A 22,683-nucleotide genomic window follows, 5' to 3' on the forward strand; every position below is an offset into this window, starting at 1 on the left:
AGGCTCATAATTGGGTTGGTTTTGTAATGTCCCGTTAAAAGCTGTCCATGCAGCCCACTAGGGCAGGTGGAACAGTTCATTTGCCCAAATAATTGCAAAATTCCAGGTCGAAAATTCATTGTTCACCCATATGCTAGCTCTGAGGCCATTACACATTGCTCATACAAAATATAATGCAAACCCCGTCAACAAAGATAAGACACCTTTACAGGGGTTCACTATGTACATTTGACAAACAATAAACGTCGAAGATAGCGTATTCTATGATACACAGAGTCTCATAAATTGATCCTTTCTTGAGCATCCCTCAACCCCAGTTAATGTCCAGAATTAGATATTCCCATGTACAAACCACCTGACGTTTTTCTTCACAAGCTGAGCAGTACAACAATTACCATCTCTATTTTGACGATTTATTGAGGGTGACTATCGAAGAAACAATTACATGCAACCCCCCATTTCAATAAACGGATTAAAGAATTGGCCAAACAAATTTGCACCTACTAAAAAGCCACAGAAAATTTGTACCTTGTAACAAAATTTAACATAGCTTCAATATCTCGGAAGCAGCCTTGACGATATCTGAGACGTGCGCTCAGCCGAATTTAGAGGAACTGTTGAGAACTCAGAATCCGAGTGCTCAGATGGCAGGATGTTTTGATAGGAAGATAGGGCGCTGTTTTGGTTCAGAGATGGGCTTAAACTTGAGAAAGGAGAAGTGCCACTAGCAGTATTTGTTCTGTGATCAGATTTTTGCAAAGCAGACCCCGTATTAGTCGGGCTCTGTTTTTGTTGATTCCCCTTCAATGCATTGATGGCTTCTGCAGATTCCCTCCTCTGTCTTTCTTCAGTTTCCTCGAGAAGGAAATCAACCCAAAGATCTGCAAAGGACTGGAAGGACACAAGGCCTGAGTATATTTATATTCACTGTATAGAGAGGTCTGGGACAAAGTTCCAGCTGACACAACAGGAAATGCACGCAACAGCAGACAAAGACAATAATCATCAGAAAATTGTCAGCAAATGAATGGTATTGGCAACTTAAGAGAACTATCTAAGAATGATGGTACTAAACCTTAATTTCTCAAATTTTCACCATTTGGAGAATACAAGGAACATCTACATGCTAATTCATAACCAGTTGATTCAAATTGGAGAAGGAATAGTGTAAATATCTTTATCAAAACTTCGTGAAAGTTTTATCATGAATAAATTTATGCAAACTAAGTGAAGGTTTTAGCATAAATAATCTTCTTTACCTGGTTTTCAGATGCCATATTTGCATTAGCTTCAGTAGAAGTACCACCTAAGATGCCACCAACTAGCCGGCCAGGTAGGCCCAAAACACGGCGAACACCTTTACCTGCACCTTGCTGAGCAACACCTATCTTCTGCTTATCTTCATCAGAGAATCCCAGCATACGAACCATAAGATCCAGCACCTGGCACCACCAAAACATGTTAGGCACATAAAGCTGCTTGCTAAATTGAAAGATTTGAAGACAGTAGCTAGCTGAACAGAATGCTGAAAGCAGTGGTCATGAAGACAGATCTTAAAGCAAAAGAAAATAAAGATAGCCAACCCCATCCTGGCATCCCGATTGAAGAGGCTGACAGAGGATGGTAGGCCATTTTATTGAACAATCTACATTCACCCCTCATTTCCTCTTTTTCCATTTGGCCAAGGAGGGTAGTATACTGCTGCTTAAGTTTTATTGTTAAGAAACTTCCACAAATCAATTTACAAAATCAAAAGAAAAAGCTCAGAAGAGATTTGTGCCTGTTTAATGGTTTTTGGAGGGACATGAGGTTAAATCTTCGCTCAAGCTCCATGTCTTTCTAGCATGACTAGGCTAGAAATTTAAAATCTAATTTTATAAAATTAAACAATACCTCTTTGCTGTGGTTTCTCTGGAAGTAGGTCACCAACAACTTGATCACTATTCGCCTGCCAAAATGCAAGTCATCTCTCTATATTACTAGCACTTTCAGTAACAAGATAAATGTATTCATTGAACAAAGTAAAGCACACCTTCAACTAAATTTTGCACCCAATATATATAACTAGAAGAATGACAAAAGAAAAATCTAGAATCAAATAGTCAAAAGGAGCAGCAATTCAGATGATATGGCAAAAATGTAACTGCTTGCAGGTTATAGCTACAGTGATGGAAGTGATGGTAAATGCTATGATCTGAGCTCAAGTTCTGTGGTGGTTGCAAGTTGCTTTTGATATATGATCGCAAATATGGAAGACCAAGATGAAGTATAACATGACTCAAAACACTTAACAGGAACCAATGAGTAACCATGGTGGCAATATGAAAGGCACTTACAAAGCAGATTTACATGCCTGAAATAGTACAAAAGATAATTGGATAAATTATACATGGCTCCTTGAGGTATGGAACCAAGGAAATCCCTTAATTCAAAAATTATAAATTTGCAGCCGTTTAACAAATTCCTCCCTTCTTTGATTTGTTAACCCAAGTTGCAAGAGATCTGCAAATATTTACCATTTTGATGCAACTAAATGGGTGCACATATAGATGAGAAGTATTGTAAAAAACAATCAACTCCAAGACCAACAAAATCGAGTAATAACCTAGCACAACAAACTAATGAAAAAATAACATTTAATTTTATCTCCAAGGCAATAAAAGAAATAAGAAAAGACAATATCACAATAATAACATATTAAACTTATAAACAGTAACCTGTCAACATAATAGTCTGAGTCCATTGACATTCTATTAATTCTGGACATGCTCTGCTCAAGGGCACGGAGTATTTTTGCATTGTCTTCCTCAAGCTTATGTATTCTGTTTCTTCCATCTGCTATTATCGTTTCAGCTCGAGAAAGCTTTTCTAAAATATCTTCTTTCTCCCTCCGATATATGTCTGCCTGTTGATGTGCATCCTGGTGAAAGCAAAAGAACTTTCATATGCAAGAAACTAAGAAAAATATTAGTTTTGCATTTATCCTAAATACCATCATGTTTTCAAGTCAGATGTTGAATACTAAGTAAAGCTAATAAAGCTTACTAACAAGTCGATACAGATCAAACCTAGCACACCAGGCTTTCATGAATAGGATGATTTCCATTATCCCAGTGCTGAGGTAGATGCCACTAATTGTTATGAAAGCCTCTAAAAGTCTGACCTTTGATAAAAAGTCATCATATCATAAAAACTTATGGAAGTCAACACTATTATCAAAGGGTGAGAAACCTGCTATATGGGCTAAAATGTTGGTGTAATTATGTTGACAGGAACCATCAGGTTAATGGATAAATTTCACCATCAAATGCTGACTAAAATTGGTGGATAATCATTTGAAATTAAAAAAAGCGAAGTGTTTTATCTGAAAGAAATGCAAGACTCATGACAAGGAAATCATAAATTATGAAGTGAAAAACAGCACCAAACCTTCAACAGCTCAGAAAGTTTAGCCGATTCTTCTCTGGCATGTGCAAGATCACCTTCCAATTGCTCCTGATTGCACACAGGTGGAATCAACAAAAAATTCACAATTGCAAGACTTGACAATTTATCTCTGCCTACCATGATGCTTTACTAAATTTACCTTTGCTTCAATTTCAGCATAATACTGGCCTAAAGCAGTTTGAAGATTTAGAAGTTCAATATTTTTGGCATCTATTGTACTTGTATAGCTTTTGAGTTTCCTATTAAGGTCATCAATTATTTCATTGCACTTTTGAAGTTCATTCTTATTGGCCATCTGAGCTTCTTCTTGACTTGCAATTGCCTGTTTCAAAGCTTTCTCCAAATGTAGTATTTGGAGTCTCTGGTACTCATTCTTTTCTCTTAGATCTTCAATGATCTTGCTGTCCTCATCCATCTTCTCTGATTCCTCCAATTCCTAGACAATATTGCAGCAAGAGAAACCATCTTCAATTTTGACTGCAGAAATTATGAAAAATTAAATTTACTTAAGATGCAGAATCAAGGATCGACCAAGAATCTATAACATGACATAAAAAGTTAGCACCAGGAAAATGAAAAACGTGAATTCATCAGTGTTGAGAGACCCCAACTGGAAACACAAGTAAATGCCTGGAAATCTCATTCCAACGATCAGATGACAGGTAAAAATCATGACAATGGAAGTATTATAGAGCATACAAACACATGAAAAAGCTCGAGAAGTATGAGAACTAAATCATGATCATTTTGTTTTGTCTTTTCACTGCTGGAATCTCCTCTACATGTATGCTTTGAACTTTTCAAATTTACAGAATTATAGTCAACCATCAGACATGTAAACCTTGCTGTAAAAGTTTGAAAGAAGATCAACATTATAAACAGTAGAAAACTTTTAATATTCAACCTTATCTAGTAAATGCTTCTTCAGACGGTTTAGTTCCTGCAATGCTTTGTCCCTTTGTTGGCGTGTCTCATCCAAATCCTTCTCAACCTTTTGCAGATTTAGTTCCATCTCTTGTTTTCCAGGAAATCTTCCAAAAGGTTGCATGTTCTGTAAAGCAAAAATTATACACATGATTTGCTTACCAAGGTGCATCAACTGCCACTTTAAATGGTACAGTACAGCCACCTATTATTATTGTAATAATTACCAAGATGCTAAAGTAAAAAAATCCAGTGATGTGATGGACACTTAGATTATGAAATTTTACAGTGCCCCTATAATGAATTGGATATTTTGATTAAAATCATGCTTTCACCTTGTCTCACTTTGAGGCAGTTGATGGGGATTTAACTTATTTCTTCCCTATATCCTATATTTCACTCTTTATAGAATAAAGATAGAAAGATAGATCCCTTTACTTGTCACCTTTTACAGCTTCCTATGTATTTTCTGAAATCTCATGAGCATTATTAAGATGTTTGTGCAACAGAAAAATAATGCATATTTTGAGCCTTGGCACAATGGTAAGGTAGCTCCATTGCGATCTGAAGGTCACAGGTTAAAGTCGCAGAACAGCCACTTTGCTAAGCAAGGGTAAGGCTATGTACAGTTGACCTTCCCTAGAGACCACAATGCAGGAGCCTTGTGCACTGGGTTCACCTTTTACAAAAACAAATCATGCATATTAGAAACAATGGTTAAGATGACACAATTTCTTGATTGGCAAAAACTGGGTGTTCTATTAGAAAGCAAATGGTAAGGATGAAATGTCAAAAGAAATAAAAAGGCAATAATTGAAGTGAAATGCCATTCGACAATCTGGTTGACTACTAGTAATGGAAAGGTCAAGGTTATAATTAAAAACAATTTTGTTTGAAGTAATAGACCTTGGTCATGTTTGAATAGAAACTTTTCCTTTCCAGGGGAAAGCCACTAGGTCTCCTCGTAGGACTTACAATTAAGCAAGTTAAAAATTATACTCCCTACGACAAGTAAACAGTCATGCATGAAGAAGAGAAAACAAAAATAAATTAAACAAAGGATGAGAAAGATTAGCAAGACAACTTCCAAAAGCTATAGACAATCACCTCATTCAAACTGGCTGACTGCTTATTTGAATTTTCTTGAGCACCATGAGGGATTTTGTGGACTGAAGAATTGCTGGCTGCTTGCAAAGCAGCTTCAAGTTGAACCTTCTCCATCTACAAAATATAAAAGAACATTAAAACAGGTTCAAACAGCTAAAGGTGTCATTTTGAACCATATAGATAGGAGATGACACAAAAATAAGTTACTAGCAAAAATACAGATATATGTATATATATGTAATATATTTATTAACCTTAAGATTATTGTTTTCCTTTTCCAGTGCCGCAATTACTCGTTTCAAATTCTCAGCAATCTCATCTGTTTTTTCATTCTCCCTTCTATTCAATTCCATTTGTAGCCGTCCCACTTCTGTTATTTTCTCACTCAATTCAGCATTAACTTTGTTCATCTCCGTCACAGTCTGCAAGAAGAGAGTTGGAGAGGAAATGGAAGGCAAAGGTTAGATTACAGAAACCAATGAAGAATTCAAGTAACGACAACTTTAGAAGCATGCTAAATAAAACTGAAAGGTTAAACCAGTACAGGTTCATAAGAGCTATCCAGAGATCATAGAACATGACATTTCTCAGTTATTAACTTACGGTTAATATAGAGAAGAAACCATGCTAATTCATATTTCATGTTTTACCAAGATCATGTCCTAAATTCCAAGCACCATGATAGAGATGCTAGCAAAGTGGAAAAAACCTGACAATGCAGAAAACACCAAGGCGGACATTTTCTAACTGAGAGAACTTAAGTTAATTGTTTCACCAATTTGTTCCCGATTCCCATTTTACTACTAATATTACTTTGTATTTGTGAAGCAAATAGCAGCATGTTACAGTGACCAAAAATTTGTACTTAATATGAAATGTCAGATCCATTCCAAGGATCTTCACCTTTTTTCTGCAAGATGTTCCAAACAACAATTAACAGAAATGCATGGATAGGCTGGATCCCTTCACAAACCGGACAAGATGAAGCAGCTGTGGTAAAGTTAGATATTAAAGTTGCCTTAAGAGATACTTTAAGTCAGCTTCTGGTTTTTTACTAAATGGACATAAAATAGATATTTCAAAAGTACTTCACGAATTACAAGATAGAAAAAAATAATAATAATAAACAAGCAAACAAACCTTAGCGGGAATCCCTTGGGCATAACTTAGGATTTAACAGCCTTACAAAAGATATGGCCATGGAATAAGATGATTGTAGAGAGATTATTCATATATTTGACTCCACCTAATGAGATTAAGTCTTGTGATAACAATGATAACTTTACAAATAACAAGATAAAAGAGAAAGCAGATTCATCTTTACATAAATATTGTACAAACAATCAAATAACCTAATTTGGACTTACTTTGTCCTTGTCCATTTTTAAAGAGTTCAACTCATCCTGAATGGATCCATTCAACTTCTGTTCCTCTAGGAATAAAAGAAGAAGATCAGTTAAGAAACTTCAGATTAAAAAATGTACATTAGACTTGGACATTAAAGGACGTACCTTGTAATCGTAGCTGTACATCTGCTAATTTGTCCTGTTCTTTCTGAAGTTCAAAACCTAACTTTTGTATTTGTGATTCACTAGCTGCTTGAATTGCAACCAGAGACCTGTTTTTCTCCTCTAACAGATCCGCAAGCTCCTAGAAGGCATTCATATATCTACTGTCAACTTCATTCATTATGGAGAAAGAAACAAAAATAAAACCTAGTAACTGACAGCAAGTAAGGCAACGAAATAAATACTCACAAACAGAAGAACAGGTATGTTCTTAAAAGCACTAGTCATGAGGTAAAATTAATCAAAGAAATCCCAATATAAAAGTTTGACAGACTTGTAAACTTTAGGAAGCTAGACAGAATGTGATTTTTTATTACAATGAGTATTCATCCCATTTGGGAATTACCACCTAAGGCCCAAAAGTGGCATATCTATTGAGTAACTACAAAATCACTTCAAACTGGACCTAGGAAAGAGCATAAATAGAGCAGAATATAACTATTACCTTCTCCCTATCTTGACCATATCTTTTTACTTCTGTTTTATTATGGATGAAATCAGGTTGCATGGATTGTCCAACTCCATTGCTTAATCCATCTTGTTTAGAGACAGCACCATTGTTTGCTTGGTTGCCAACAGACCGGTTCTTTACAATAGCTTTATGCTGCCGACTGGGTGACTGATCATTAGTTCCCTGGATAAATTCCAGATTGGACAAGTTAATGCCAAATTCAAGGATAGATATTAAATCTGCGAAATGCACATTTGATTATCTTTCTGCAATTTTCATATTTTTATAATCTATGTTGAAGTTATATTGTTTCAACTTTACATAAGCAGAGAATTTGTAAGAGCAGACCTAACAAATATGAGAATTTCCTCATAATAAGGAGCACATGAAAAATGTTGTACACAATACAATACTGTATTATTGTGCATCTGGATATCAAAACATTTCACACTATCAAAAGAAAATAAGAGGAAGAAGTCCCTCTAATGAATTTGGGACATAACTCATGCTTCTGAAATGAGGACTGTATACCTAATTAAAACAGACTCAATTCACTCAATACCCTACAAGTTATGAATCAAGTGCGTCCAATAAAATTTTTATGCAAGGAAACGACACTTAACAAAAACCCTGTAATGCTCCTCTTTTGGACATTGTAAACTACCACTGTACACCTTTAGTTGCATTTAGGATGCATAGAAGAACAGATAATAATAAGAAGTTCATAATTGACGCGGCGTGTAGTGCGTGTGTGAAAAAATCACACCAAATAAACTTTTGAAAGAACAAATTTCAATGGCCGAAGCTTGACTTTCAAGAAGACGCAAAAACAAGACTATTTTGCTAAGAAAACCCAAATAGATTGCTGAAATCTGATTGAAAAAAACTTGATTACAAACTCTAGATCTAGGCATATTTATAGTGTTTGGCTAATTCAACTAGAATTCTAATAAAAATAAATCCTAAGTAAAAATCAACTAGAATCCTAATAAAAATAAAGCCCTAATCAAACATGAAGTAGAATCCTAAATCAAGTAGAAGCATGAAGTAGAATCTTAAAACATATGAAGTATTAAAATACTATTCTAGCGTCACTATTCCAGTGATACTGTTCCGCTTTGGTCAGGTCGGTCTAGGGGCGGGTCTTGATTGGTGACCGCATCAATAACAAAACATTGTTTACAGCCTTTTAGGACAAGGTAGCCAGCACTCTCGCCTGTGCTGAGACTGTCTTCAGATAAAACAACTTTTGTTTTTTTTCAGAAAGCATTCCAAGCAATTGAAATTATGTCCGATTATTTTCTGAATCTTTTAGAAATGTTATTTTTTAACATCTAATAATTGAAATAAAAAAATATTTTCCATTATAGGTTTTTAATTAGAAATTCTACAGCCTAAAACTTATAATTTTCTTGGAACTAGAGTTTACAATTGTTTTCAAAACACTTCTCAAGGTTTTTGCTTCATAAAATTCTTGAACCATAAAAGATTTGACCACAAGGAATAGTGGTTCAAGGAAGTGATAAGTTAAGCAGATTGACTACTGTAGATAGTACCATGAAGAGCAATAATGTTGATACTGCAACTCATAAAATCAACACCGTGTGTAGCTTATAAAAAAATTTAGGTACAAGCAACATCATGCCAGGCTTAAATAGCATGTAACTTACAACAAAAGTCTAAACAAGAACTCTTTAAAATTGATTACGTAGAAAATGGTTAGCTTATTTCTTGAACAGGAGCTCTTCATTGATTCATCTCCTACAGAATAACAACTTCATATTCTATAAATACCTTGAGCCCATTCAGGTTATTTGCTGATGTCTTGAAACTCTCATTTCTGGATGCATTTAGAGCAGCATTTGTAGCATCTAGATTTTGTTTCAACGATCTGTTTTCTGCATCCAATCTTGAAATCCAGTCCTGACAAATGAAATTTGTAGACAAACAGAAGATTTATCAAAATTCTATTCAACTAACATGATAAGGGTAATGGTACCTAGAAAAATGTAAAATTTTTCAAGATAAATGTCAAACACTTTATAAGAGAATCAGCAATAATCCAACCTCGGCATAATATTTTGTTAATTGGTTCAACAGTGTACCTCTGAGGCAGATGGACTACCAAGAGGTGGGTTATGGCAACACCAAATATTGAAATCGGTATAAATGTTCAGACATAACAAGGTGATAAAATATAATTTTAAAATGCACTTCAAAACAAATCAGCCCAGTAATTGGACCAAATAAAAAGGAGCTGATTTTCATGATCAACAAAATAGGAGGACTTTAGTCTCATTCAACGTATTAGATTCTGCAAATTGATATCAAATTGATAACTTAAAGTTCGAGGAAAAAGTTTAAATTTTATAAATGAAATCATGAATCTGTATGGAAGAACACACATATAGCCAACAGTAGTTCATTGCAATCTCCAAAATATAAAACAGCGATCCTGTGATGAATCCCATCCATTAAGGGGTGTGTGTGATTTGAACTAAATCACAATGATAACATCTTCCAACTTACAGGTCAAAATAGCACATTCAGCATAAAACCTTAATGCATCAAGACATCATTAGTTTTAACAAGAAATGTTCCTCTCAATCTAAACTCAACATTAAAGCAATGGCTATCCAGGACAAAACATTTCAGAAAAGCAACTAAAAGAAAAACAAATAAATACCTCTTTCTCCTTCAATAAAGCTGCATAATTAACTGATATTGCCTTAATTTCAGCCTCAGATTCCTGAAGCCTCTTGATTTCTGATCTGTATTGTTCAATCTGCAACAACCCGGAAACACGAAACCTCGTATCATTCAACAAAAAGAGCTCCATAACATAAACCAGCCACAATGAAAATGTGACACCAAAATATCCACTTTGTCAACTGAAAGCTATTAAGTTAAAATAACCAATCCTGATTTTAATGAGGATTATTTTTATGTTTACACTTAAAATTAAAGAAAATAAAGTAATTCAGATAATATATATAAGAACTTCTTGGAGGAAGTGTAGCTAAATGAAAATTTGATATGGATTCAAATGGAGGAAAACACCAAATCGGCATTCTTCTTTTACATGCTTGCTAGACTGCTAGTACAGACTTTTTGGAGGAAAACACCAATTTAGTGTTCTTCCTTTGAATGTTAGCATTGATTTTTTATTTTGTATAGCTAACTTAATGTAATGGAACTCAAGACTCTCTGAGGTATCCCCTACTGAGATCTGAGGTATCCCCTAAGAGACTAAGAAGGATTTCTTTAAACTGAGAAATGGTGGCATTTATATGGTTAAAATAATACTTATTGATGCATCTAAGCGATTCCACCCAAAAAATGTAGTCTCAGAATTAATAACAGAATTCTTTAAGCACATTGCTATGCAAACTTCTTGGACTGACTTTCACTCATTCCCTCTCTGAGCGTCCTTTTCTAAAAGCTCAAGCCCATAGTTACCAAATTCACCCCTCCCCCTAGGAACTGTGTTTCAGTGACCATGCAATGGAACGTGGTGCGTTGGCATCTTGGAATGGATTGAAGACCCAGATCTCTGATACTCGTTATTTTCCTTCTGCAACAGCTCATGGCTGGCTAATCTTCATCAGGAACAGCAAGCAGCGACAGACAAAGGATGGGATCTGATATAAGATGATGAAGAAGACTTTAAGGGAATGATGGGTAGAGGTTGTAGCAAGTTCTCCAAAATTGGATCTTTTGATCCTTGTATTAGCTCCTAATTTATATAGTCAAGAGTCAAATATACTTCGTTGAAGATTTATATTTTTTGTAGGCGTTCCACTTTGGTGCACTGAAACGTACCATGATCCAAAGTGGAAAACCGAAGAAGCCCACCCCCTCACACGGCGTTCCGGGCAAAGTGGCATGCCATGCCCCCATACCGCATTCCACATACCAACTGGAACGAACCAGGTAACTATGCTCAAGACTAATAGGGTTCAAGTTTTAGCCCCTTAAATTTTCATAACGGACCATTCTTGCCCCAAACTATCAACTCGACATCAATTCAGATGGCTGATTCCTTGAGCATCAGCATCTCAAAATAACACCTGGAAACTTATTCTTCTTACTGATCCATCACTAAAAGTACATAGCCTCACCAGAAACTTGAATTGAATCTAACACAAATTCTCCGCTAGGTCCAGAAATCCCCACACATGAAGGCCAGCACTCAGCTCTAGGCCCATACCGTACAAGACTAGACACCCCAATTTGATACATAAGACGCATCATCACTTGGGAATTTTTAAATGAACACCAAATTCCGTAAAAAAATCCACACGATTTTACAAATGCATAGCCCTTCGCGGCAACGACAGTAATGGAGTATTGTCATTCATGAAACTGATCCGCCAAAAGCAAGGGCATTATAGACACATGCATACAAGTAGAGAAGAAATCGAATTGAAGAGGGAGAGGGAGGGGAATAATACCTCAGAGTCGTAGGGCGAATCGAATCCATTGGCACGTGGAGAGCGCGAGGCGGGACTGGAATGCGCGAGAGTGTGAGCGAATCGACGATCGGAGAAGGGAGGACTTTCTCGGGCAGGCGAATTGTAGATCTGGAGCTCTTCGTCGTCGTGAACATCGAGCGCGATTTTGTGGAGGTTTTCTTTCAAATTGGCGATCGAACTCCACATGGTTCGATTGAGCTCCCCAGAGGATTGAACCGAAATTCTTCTATCAGCGCTGTGTGGGCAAAGTTTTGCAGCGATGCTCAGGATTGAAGTTGGAAGCGGCACTCGTAAATCGTACTAGTAGTCCGTCCGTAGATCTGGATTCTGGACATATAAACCAACCAGGGCTTTACATTTCACGCTTTTCTTTCTTTCCTTCTTTATTTATTTATTTATTACTCTCAGGCTGGCTGAGAAGTGAGAAGAGAAGGGATTGATTCCATTCCAGAAGCCGTGTGTGGTTAAGTAATTAAACCGCTGTGCTCTGCCTAAAACACTATTTTAAATAAAAACGTATTTATTTGTGGTTTAGTTTTTAATTATTTTAAATAAAACTTAAATGAACATGGATCCTGAATCTTGATGCATGCACTCAAAACTGTTTTTCAAAGTTTATTGTGGTTCGAAGGTTACAAATTTAAATTAAGAAATCATTTTCTATTAATTTTTTAATATAAAACGACGTTAGTAAGTAACAGCCAAAAAATAACATGTTTTCTTATAGATAGATGTCACCCGCACCCATAGCTGGTGCATGGTGAAATTATATATATATATATATATTTTTTTAATTTTTCTGTTGGTTTCCCATTCTACATTCATAGCCCTCAAAAACAATTAAAAAATAAACCAAATAGAGATTATCTAAAACCCAAATTTTATATTATAATTAGACCCTCTATTCGCCAAGGTAAAATTTACAAAAGGAAAAGAAAATAAAACCATACCTCAATGCTAAGGAAATATGTACCATTTATTTTCCTTTAGCATTAAGAAAATCAAATCCAGAAGAAAATGCTTCATATTGAAAGCACACTTTCACATATGACGGTACTTGCTCCTAAAAAGAGAGGCTTGCCCTTGCTCCACTGCCAATACGACTCCCCTCCTCCCATCCCACTAACCATTCTACTCATGATATCCAAGTTTATTTGGATTTGATCATCATTTTCATATAGACAAAATGAGAAATGGGGAACAAAATTTGCATATCTCAGTGCCACTATCCGAACAAACATTTGAAAGAAAACAACTTTGGGCTTAAATGAAACACTTGTTCGTATCAGAGTCTGCAATCCAACAAAACCCAAAAACCATGGTAAATCATTCAATTCATTCCTCCAAGTAACCTGACCATGAAGGCTTTTGCGTTTCTAGAACTAATATCCTAACTCCTAAACCTAAGTAACCCAAAATCCTGACCCATGTAGGCTTTTACATTCTATCCTCTCTCTTTCGAGGGGCACAAGTGATGATTTCATCCACTCTAAGAATCATCTCGGCAGCCTCAGTCGCGGAAAGCAAAACAGCCTGCTTCACTTTAAACGCTTCACATATCCCAAGTTCCATCATATCTCCTACCTGTCAAACATCCAACACTAGTTAAAAACTCCAGCAATCACATTACTTGAGAGTTAAATAAGAATACAACGACAAAAAAAAAAAAAATGCAAGGTCGTGTCTTCCCCTATTCTCTCTCTCTTTTCATGGTGAAAAGGCAGAGGCGAATGAAAGTAAATCAAGCAATAAAAATTACTAAAACTGGAAAAGCCACTGGGTCCAATAATATTCCAATAAAAGCATGAAGATGTATGAGAGAGAATATGGCAGTTTATAGTTAACGGAATTACTTAACAAAATTCTTAAATCAAAGAGCATACACCTAGTGAGCGGAAAAAGAATCAACCAATTTACACTAGATGGAAAAGACATTCTCATTTCTGTGTCAATACTCACACATCCAGAGATGACATCAATCCCAGCATGGCTTCTTTCCTTATGGTGCTCTGCACGGAGCAGAGCAACCAACTCAGCACTGTCCAAACCTGCATTATCAGCAATTGTTGCAGGGATGGCCTGCAGGGCCCGCGAAAAGGCTTCAATAGCATGAGACTTCTTTCCAGGTGTCTTCCTGGCAAGCTCATCCACTTCCTTTGCCATCACCATCTCAGGCCAGCCACCACCGAGCAAAACCCTACTGTCATTCACTGTCTGGGATAGAACACATAATGCATCATGTAGAGATCTTTCAGCCTCATCAAGTACATGAAAGCTGCCAAAAGGTTCATCACATGTGAAAATGTTAACATCTGAAATGGATGGGAGAGAACTCTATATTTAAAGTCCCAATAACAAAAAAATCAACGTTTGTCAAAGATTTCAAAATGCTGACAGCAAATGCATATGGCAAATATAATGCAAAAGAGGACCAACTATATCAACAGATGAATAGTGCAGACATGAATGCTCAAATTAAAAGAAACGAGGAAGAAGGAAGGAAAAGGAGGATGTTCTAACTCCTAAAGGAGACATCAACATCACCCAAACTACCAGACGTGAGAGATAATAACCCAGCTATTGCCATTTTTCACCTGCTATTATTCAGGCCTCTGCTCCACCCCTAACAGGCAGGTATGGGATGGTTTAATTTGGGGTAGGGGTAGGTTCTAGGAGGAAACAGATAACAATCTTACTGGGTTCTTATCAAGGGCAGGAAAAAACTATTGTCACCAACAATTAATTATAAATTTAAGTGAAATCCATTAACATTTCTCATATTCATAAGATGCCTTTATGCATTTATAAAATGGTTTTGACCAAGGCAGGTTTAGGCAGCCTAGTCTCTCTTCCTCTCTACGAAAGGAAAAGTAATAAATCCATGGGTACCTCGTCATCTTCTTTTTTCTTTTTCTTTTTTTTCTGTAAATGAGAGATTCATAGAACTCAAACCAAAGCCGAAACGGCTACAAACCAAGGCTAAGGCATACCCCAGACCGACCAAAAACCAAGGGCATGAACATAACAACGATCACCCTCTGGGCCAAAAGATGAAGAGAGACCTTTCGTAGAGAGGAAGAGATTTGAGTGAACTTTCTTCTCTGGTAAGGGATTTGAGTGAACTTTCTTCTCTGGTCTCTCTCTAGTCAATCTTTCAATGGAATGCAGATATATCAAGGCTGATGATTGAGGACACAACAATGCATTGACAGGAATATCACCTTGGCCAGCACAAAAGGGACATTTTTACTTGCAAAAACTGAGAGCACTGTACATACATATCTATATCAATATGTTGACAAGGAGCCCAGATGGTTTTTATTGTGTTTACTTTTAACCCTTCATCAGTCTGTAATTATTATTAATCTGAAAATATCCTAAGTTGTTTTTACTATAACTCTTGAATAAAATAATTCATTATTTGTATGTGAATACAAAATTTCAAGTTTTTGGCTTGATGTCTATATATATGTGCAAGTGTCAAAATGCCTATAAAGATTTGCATATAGATTGTGTATAGTAGAGGGGTGGCTCATGCCATACACATGCAAATAAAAAATAGAATATTTCAAATTAAGGCTCATTGTAACACCCTGCTCTTTTCCCCATGTTATTCCGGGGCCCAAAAATAATAGGAATTTTTTTTCATAAATAATTAAATCAAATTAATAAATCGTCCATTGCTAATAGAATAATTAACCATTAGTCCTTAATTGTCCTTATTAGAGTACACTTGAATCCAAATCCTCTTATTGGGTCAAGTTTATCCCCTCCCAACTCTAGTAGGCGATGCCCTTAATTTTATGTAGTAATTAAGGATAATAATAAATTAATAAGCTTACAAAAGCAGAGGATCAGACCTTGAAATTTAATTGAAAATAAGAATTAATCTATTTATCTTCGGTACCACTATCATGTACCTACTACTAATAAAGGGTGGTACCTTGTATGGATAGTTATATGCAGTGAGCAGTGGTACATAGGTAGTTATAGCAATGATTGTTTGTACTTAGGAGATAGCTTAAGGTGGTTGTACTCTTTTGAATTTTGGCGGACTGTTGGCACCATAAGGGTTGCGGGATCAGTATATAAACAACTGACCACACCCAATTGAGATCATCAAATACCATAATTGAGATCTCTCTCTCTCTCTCTCGGTCCTTCCTTCCTCATTCTCTATTCTTCTAATTCTCCCTACATTTCTCCTAAATTCTCCCTTAGTTCCTCCCAAATTCTCACCATAATTGGCGAGAGCTCCTCGTCAAATTTCTAGATTCGACAATCTGGTATCAAAGCAAGGTTTTGGGGCGGCAATCTCCTTCAATGACTTCTTCACAATGGCTGATGGAACAAAGATGAAACAAATGGAGTCTCAATTACAGCAAGATATGGCTGCGGTGGTGGATATGCAGATCCATATGGGCACTTTGGAGGCGTATGTGGAATCAATGGTGGAGAGGAGGTTAAACGAAGCTATGGAACAGTGGCGCAAGGAGAGTCACAATCAAAGCAATCAATTGCGCAAATGCACGAACAAAACATGCAGCTGCAAGATTAGATGTAGCAATTCATGGTGATGTTTACCAGACAAAATCCAGTAAGACTCTCTCCCAAATTTCTCCCTAGGGAGAGATATGATCCGATCCTCCCTAGGCATGGGACGGCCCACCAATCCGAAGGATCCTCCGAATTTGAGGCAGATCTGCCCACAATGGGAGAAAATACAATGGAGAGGAGGCAAGGAGCTCAGGCTGTTCCTAATCAGCCCAGCTTCCCTATGCCAAAATTGGAGATCCCCTGTTTGATGGTCAGAACCCAAGCTGGTGCGAGAGACGTGAACGGATGTTTAGTATGTATAACATGCCCGAACAGCAAAACGCCACTCTGGCCTCTGCTTATCTCAATGACATGGGGGATGCTTGGTTCCAAGGGGTGGATCCGAGTGAAGGATGGTTGTCAATGGGTGGACTTCATAGACAACTTGTGTGAGAGGTTTGGAGATAGAAGTATGATGGATGTGGTTGAGGAATTCAACAAACTCCAACAAGAAGGGTCAGTGCAAGCCTATCAGCTCAAGTTTGAGGAGTTTAGATCACTGATGTTGACCCACAACCCACACTTGACTGAGGAATACTTTGTCTTGAGTTTCACTAGCGGCTTGAGCAATGAATTGAGACCTGCCGTGAAGATGCTACAACCCCGAACCATTAAGCAAGCAACAGAAAGTGGAAGCCTTAATGAAGAAACAGAGAATGCAGATAAAGGGAATGAGCTCCAATGTTTGGCAAGTAGGAAGCAAGGGGTTCAATAGGGAGACAGGGAAGGTTGGCTAGAGTTCAAAGGGATTAATAACTCTTCCCGCAGCCAACCCTGTGCAATCACAAGGAGGGAAGATTATGGAACAGAGGAGGCAAGGAGGGTTTGTTTCCAGTGTGGAGACAAATGCACACCGGGCACCAATGTAAGAGGCAACTACCTTTATTGGAAAGCAAAGAAGATGTAGAAGCGGGAAGGAGAGGAGCCAGCAAACCCATTGGAGACTGAAGGGGAGGATAATGGAGAGATTTCCTTATGGGCCCTTAAAGGGTTAGCCAATAGCAAAATCGCCAATAGCAAAATCATCAAGGTGGAAGGGAAGGAACAAAACTGCAAACTAATGGTCCTTATTAACAAGGGGAGCACCCACAGTTTCCTAGATGAGGCAACAACCAGGAGGTTAAATTGCAAGCTCACTGGCACACACCCCTTATCAATGAATGTGGCCAATGGCAGCAAAGTCCTAAGCCAATCAGCCTACTTGGGATTCTGTTAGGAGATGCATGGAGAGGAGTTCGAGGTTGATTTGAGATTACTGAAATTAGGGGAATATGACATTGTGTTGGGGGTGGATTGGATGAAAGAGGTGAGTCTCATCAGTTTTGACTTCAACAAGATGGAAGTAACCTTTGAGAAGGATGGCAAGAGGAAAACTCTTACAGGCAACTCAGAATCAGGGGTTTGAAAGATGATCACAGGGAAGGCATTGCAGAAAATACTCAAGAACAAGCTGTCCCACGTGGCACAGCTGTTTTCCATCCATGTTGTAGACCCCTTGGGAGAGAATCAGGAGCATGAAGGGGAGCTAAGGCTGACAGTGAGCATCCAACTACAGGACCAATGGGAGGTAAATGAAATTGACTCTCTTAACATACTCTTAGTTGAATTTGGGGACCTATTGTTGAGACTGACTCCCTACCCCCAGAAAGGCCTTATGATCATTCCATTTCCCTCAAACTAAATGTTGAACCCGTTAACATAAGGTCCTATCGTTACCCTCCAAGACAAAAAACCAAGATTGCAAAAATTGGTGAAAGACATGCTAGAAAAAGTGACCATCAGACCAAGCCACAACCCTTTTACTTCACTTGTGCTATTTGTCAAGAAAAAAATATGGGACATGGCAATTTTGCGTTAACTACTGTCAACTAAATGCCATCACCATCAAAGACAAGTTTCCCATACCCATTGTTGAAGACTTGCTAGAAGAGTTAAAACATGCCTCAGTTTTCACCAAGCTAGACCTTAGATCTGGCTACTACCAAATAAGAATGATGCCAGAAAATATACCCAAAACAGCTTTCAAAACCCACCAAGGGCACTACGAATTTACAGTGATACCCTTTGGGCTCACTAATGCCCCCAACCACCTTTCAAACATTGATGAATCAAATTTTTTAACCTTACAGAAATTCATTCTAGTGTTTCTTTATGATATCCTTGTGTGCAGCCCCTCCTTTGCACAACAACTTGACCACTTAAAGGCCACATTTAAGGTCTTTCAGTTCAACAAATTATATGTCAAGAGGTCAAAATGTGCTTTTGCAGAGAGGTAGGTGGAGTACCTAGACGTTTTGAATAAAAGAAGATTCTTTTTATTTATTATTTAGAATTTTTTTATATTTAGGGGTAAGTAAAGACCCAAAAAAAGTGGCTGCCATGGTTGCTTGGCCTAGGCCTAACACTGTTAAGGCTTTAAGGGGTTTCCCAGGGCCAACTGGCTATTACAAGAGCTTTGCAAGAAATTATGGAGTGATCAGCCGACCCCTCACTGAATTATTGAAGGAGGAAGGGTTCAATTGCGGTCCTAAAGCTGAGGAGGCTTTTGAGAAACTAAAAAAGGCAATGAGTGAAGTACCAATGCTAGGTCTACCTAACTTCCGTAAGCCTTTTACTTTGGAAACCGAAACCGATGCTAACAACACGGATTGGGACAGTCTTAATGCAGGAGGGCTGACCCTTAGCATTCATTAGCCAAGCCTTAGACCCAGGCACTTGGGCTTAAGCATCCACGAGGAGTTGTTGGTAATGTTGGTGGCAGTAGAAAAATAGAGACATTACTTGGAAGGAGGCCAATTCGTGATTAAAATGGACCACGAAAGTTTAAAGTTTTTGTTACAACAAAAATTACACACACAGTTGCAGAAGAAAGGTATGGCCAAGCTTATGGGATTGGATTATGCTATACAATACCAAAAAAAGGGAAGGAAAATAGAGCCACAAATGCCCTATCTAGATGTTTTGAAGAAGGAACATCGGCTGCTATCACATCCATTGTCCTTGACCGGTATCAAGAGGTCATAGCAAGCTATGACAGGGATGAAAACACTAAAGAGCTGTTGGAATAGTTGGTATTGGACCCCTCAAGCAGGCAGGGATACACTCTAACCAATGGGCTAATCAAATATCAAGGTAGGCTGGTGATTGGGGGATGTGATCAGCTCAAGAGAAAGATATTGGAGGCCCTGCATGAGTCTCCACTAGGTGGGCATTCAGGTATACTGAATACATACCACAAGGTGAAACAGCATTTTTATTGGCCATGGTTAAAACAATTTGTGATGAAGTTTGTGCTGGGCTATGATGTTTGTAAGAGGTGTAAACACGAAACAGTAGCCACCCCAGGCCTGCTGCAACCTTTGGCTACACCTAAGCAACCATGGGAGAGTGTATCTATGGACTTTATTGAAGGACTACCAAAGTCGGAAGGGAGAGACTGCATACCGGTAGTGGTGGACTGATTTACAAAGTATGCCCACTTCCTAAGCCTAACCCACCCTTACACTGCTCAAGAAGTGGCTAGGCTCTTCCTAGACCAAGCGGTGAACCTCCATGGCACCCCACAATCAATAGTATCAGACAGGGACAATTTTCACAAGCTTACTATGGAAGGAACTGACGAAGTCTCTAGGGACCAAATTACACATATCCACCGCTTACCATCTCGAGACAAACGAGCAAATGGAAAGGGTGAACCAGTGCTTAGAGACCTACCCACGTTGCCTTCACTTCTTGCAGCCAAAGGGGTGGCACAAGTGGCTCTCCTTGGCTCAATGGTGGTACAACTCCAGTCACCACAGTTCCATCAAAATGTCCCCCTTCGAGGCTTTATATGAGTACAAGCCTCCCCTCATACCAGCCATCAAGGACTCAACTACAGTGGCAACCCTGAATACCTATTTGTAGCGAAGACAACAAGTCCTACAACTGCTTAGAAATGAGCTAGCGACTTCCAAAAACCACATGAAGCAGTTTGTGGACAGACGAAGGAGTGAGCGGAGTTTACTATAGGGAATGAGATATACTTAAAGCTGAAACATGCCCATCTCAAGACCCATTGCTAGGGTCAGTTTCTAAGTTGAGCCCTAAGTTCTATGGACCCTTTCCTATCACTGCCAGGTTTGGAAATGTTGCCTATCAACTTCACTTGCCTGAGAACTCCAAAATCCATTTGGCATTTCAGGTCTTCTTACTCAAGAAATCTATGGGGACACATCACATCAGTTCCTTTCCACCCTCTTTGCCTACAGAAGCCACTGCTCCCATGGAACCAGTAGCCATAGTCGACAGAAGGATCATCTATAAACAGGGAGCCCCTATAACCCAAGTACCGATCAAATGGTCCAACTTGCACCCGGACAACACTTGGGAATACCTCCCTGATTTGCTCAAACAATTTCCTCAAGCTGCTAACCTTCTCTACATTTCTTGAGGACAAGATATTTGGAGGGGGGGGGGGGGGGGGGTGGAATTGTCATGTACCTACTGCTAATAAGGGTGTTACCTTGTATGGATAGTTATAAGCAATGAGTAATTGTACATGGGTAGTTATAGCAATGATTGTTTGTACTCAAGAGATAACTTAAGGCGGTTGTACTCTCTTGAATTTTGGTTGTTGGCGCCATAAGGGTTGCTGGATCAGTATATAAACAACTGACCACACCCGATTGAGATCATCAAATACCATAATTGAGATCTCTCTCTCTCTCCTTCCTCATTCTCTATTCTTCTAATTCTCCCTACATTTCTCCTAAATTATCCCTTAGTTCTTCCCGAATTCACACCATAATTAGCAAGAGCTCCTTATCAGATTTATAGATCCGACAACCACCACTTTTGAATTTTCCATTTCCAAATGTATAGTTTTTTAATATACTTATCAATATCTATTATTTTAATTAATTTAGTATGGTATATATAATAATGGCCACCTATGTGGCGTTCCTTAAACTATGGTGGAATTTAAAATGCCACCCAAAGCGAAGCTACTAGCTTCACCTTCCTTTGGGTAGTACGCTAGGAGTGTTCATTCCCGACTCCCACTTGTTCCCTCACTGGGAGTTCGCCTCCCTTTAATTGAATATTTTTTTCCTTGCCTTGGTCGACAGACCAAAGCTTAAGCCTTAGCATAGCCATTAACAGGTTTGACAACTGTACATGACACATGAACACAATTCAAAACTGACATGAAATTAACAAGTTTGGGTTTGAGTTAAATGGGTTCGGGTCAAATCGTTTTGGGTCCAGGTTGACTCGTGAAATATGAAATTGACATGATTATTAAATGGGTTAATCGTGTCAACCGTGTCACCCATACGCATCGAACCCATGTAACCTATTTAACCCACAATAAATAAATATAAAATAATTGAGATTATATAAAAATAAGATATAACTTCGATGTTGTTTTTATATTAGATTTGCAATTGTTAATTTGTTGCATATTTTTTTATGTTAAAATATGTTATGTTAATTTTTCTACTAGAATTTTAATTTTTTATAAATTAGTTTTATACAAGTTAATTGTGTCATGCTATTAACTTGCTAAGATTTTTTGTTAAACTGGCCACGTCATGTTGCACGTGTAATATATGGGTTGTGTTTGTGTTGACTTACTTTTACAGCTTGACAGAACATGAACACAACACGTGAACAGGAATTGCCACCCCAAGGCACAACTTCATGGGACATCCCTCCAAACATCACCAGGGATTGTCGTTTCAGCTCTACACATCAGCGCTTCACTCCTATGTCCACTAACCTTCATCTTTGCTCTTCTGAACTAAGACCCTTATACTTCTGAGCTTTGCTCCAATGCTAGCGAACCTCACACACCACACCTCACAATTCCATAGTCATAACATACTTAAAAATCCTATCTTTCATAAATATTTAAATGTTAAACATACCATCAAAGCCTTCCAGTATACTAAATAAAAATTACATCAAAATAAATATTACAACAAGACCCACTTTAGCAATACACTTTGCAACTAATTATTAAGCATCCTAGCTACACACACAGGATACTAGAAATTTAGTTGTCCATATTTAATCTCATCGCTAAAGCAGAAAATAAGCTTTAATCTCAATGCGCTTCTACTTTCCTTTGGAT

General features: G+C 37.8%; 2 protein-coding genes across 3 annotated transcripts in view; both read right to left on the bottom strand.

Annotated features, from left to right (window-relative positions):
• Positions 1-118: 118 nt before the first annotated feature.
• Positions 119-12,356, bottom strand: LOC127801918 (golgin candidate 4). The gene is made up of 15 exons (XM_052337450.1): positions 11,952-12,356; positions 10,184-10,282; positions 9,292-9,420; positions 7,492-7,680; positions 6,990-7,128; positions 6,846-6,910; positions 5,733-5,900; positions 5,479-5,592; positions 4,352-4,498; positions 3,587-3,883; positions 3,430-3,495; positions 2,718-2,920; positions 1,894-1,948; positions 1,260-1,442; positions 119-891 (listed from the first exon to the last, which is right to left on the bottom strand). Exons 1-15 carry the CDS (start codon positions 12,156-12,158, stop codon positions 553-555), a joined length of 2,400 nt encoding a protein of 799 aa, XP_052193410.1. The 5' UTR covers positions 12,159-12,356; the 3' UTR covers positions 119-552.
• An 803-nt stretch (positions 12,357-13,159) lies between these two features.
• LOC127801420 (T-complex protein 1 subunit beta-like) overlaps positions 13,160-22,683 on the bottom strand; it is a 42,774-nt gene continuing 33,250 nt past the window's right edge. For both annotated transcript variants that reach the window (XM_052336571.1, XM_052336570.1), the window contains exons 11-12: positions 13,932-14,247; positions 13,160-13,556 (exon numbers count right to left, since the gene is read on the bottom strand). In XM_052336571.1, coding sequence (XP_052192531.1) covers positions 13,410-13,556; positions 13,932-14,247 — 463 coding nt within the window. In that variant the 3' untranslated portion in view covers positions 13,160-13,409. The remainder of the gene's footprint in view (positions 13,557-13,931; positions 14,248-22,683) is intronic.

Source organism: Diospyros lotus, chromosome 5 (genome assembly GCF_014633365.1).
Source record: "Diospyros lotus cultivar Yz01 chromosome 5, ASM1463336v1, whole genome shotgun sequence".
NCBI classification, from domain to species: Eukaryota; Viridiplantae; Streptophyta; class Magnoliopsida; order Ericales; family Ebenaceae; genus Diospyros; species Diospyros lotus.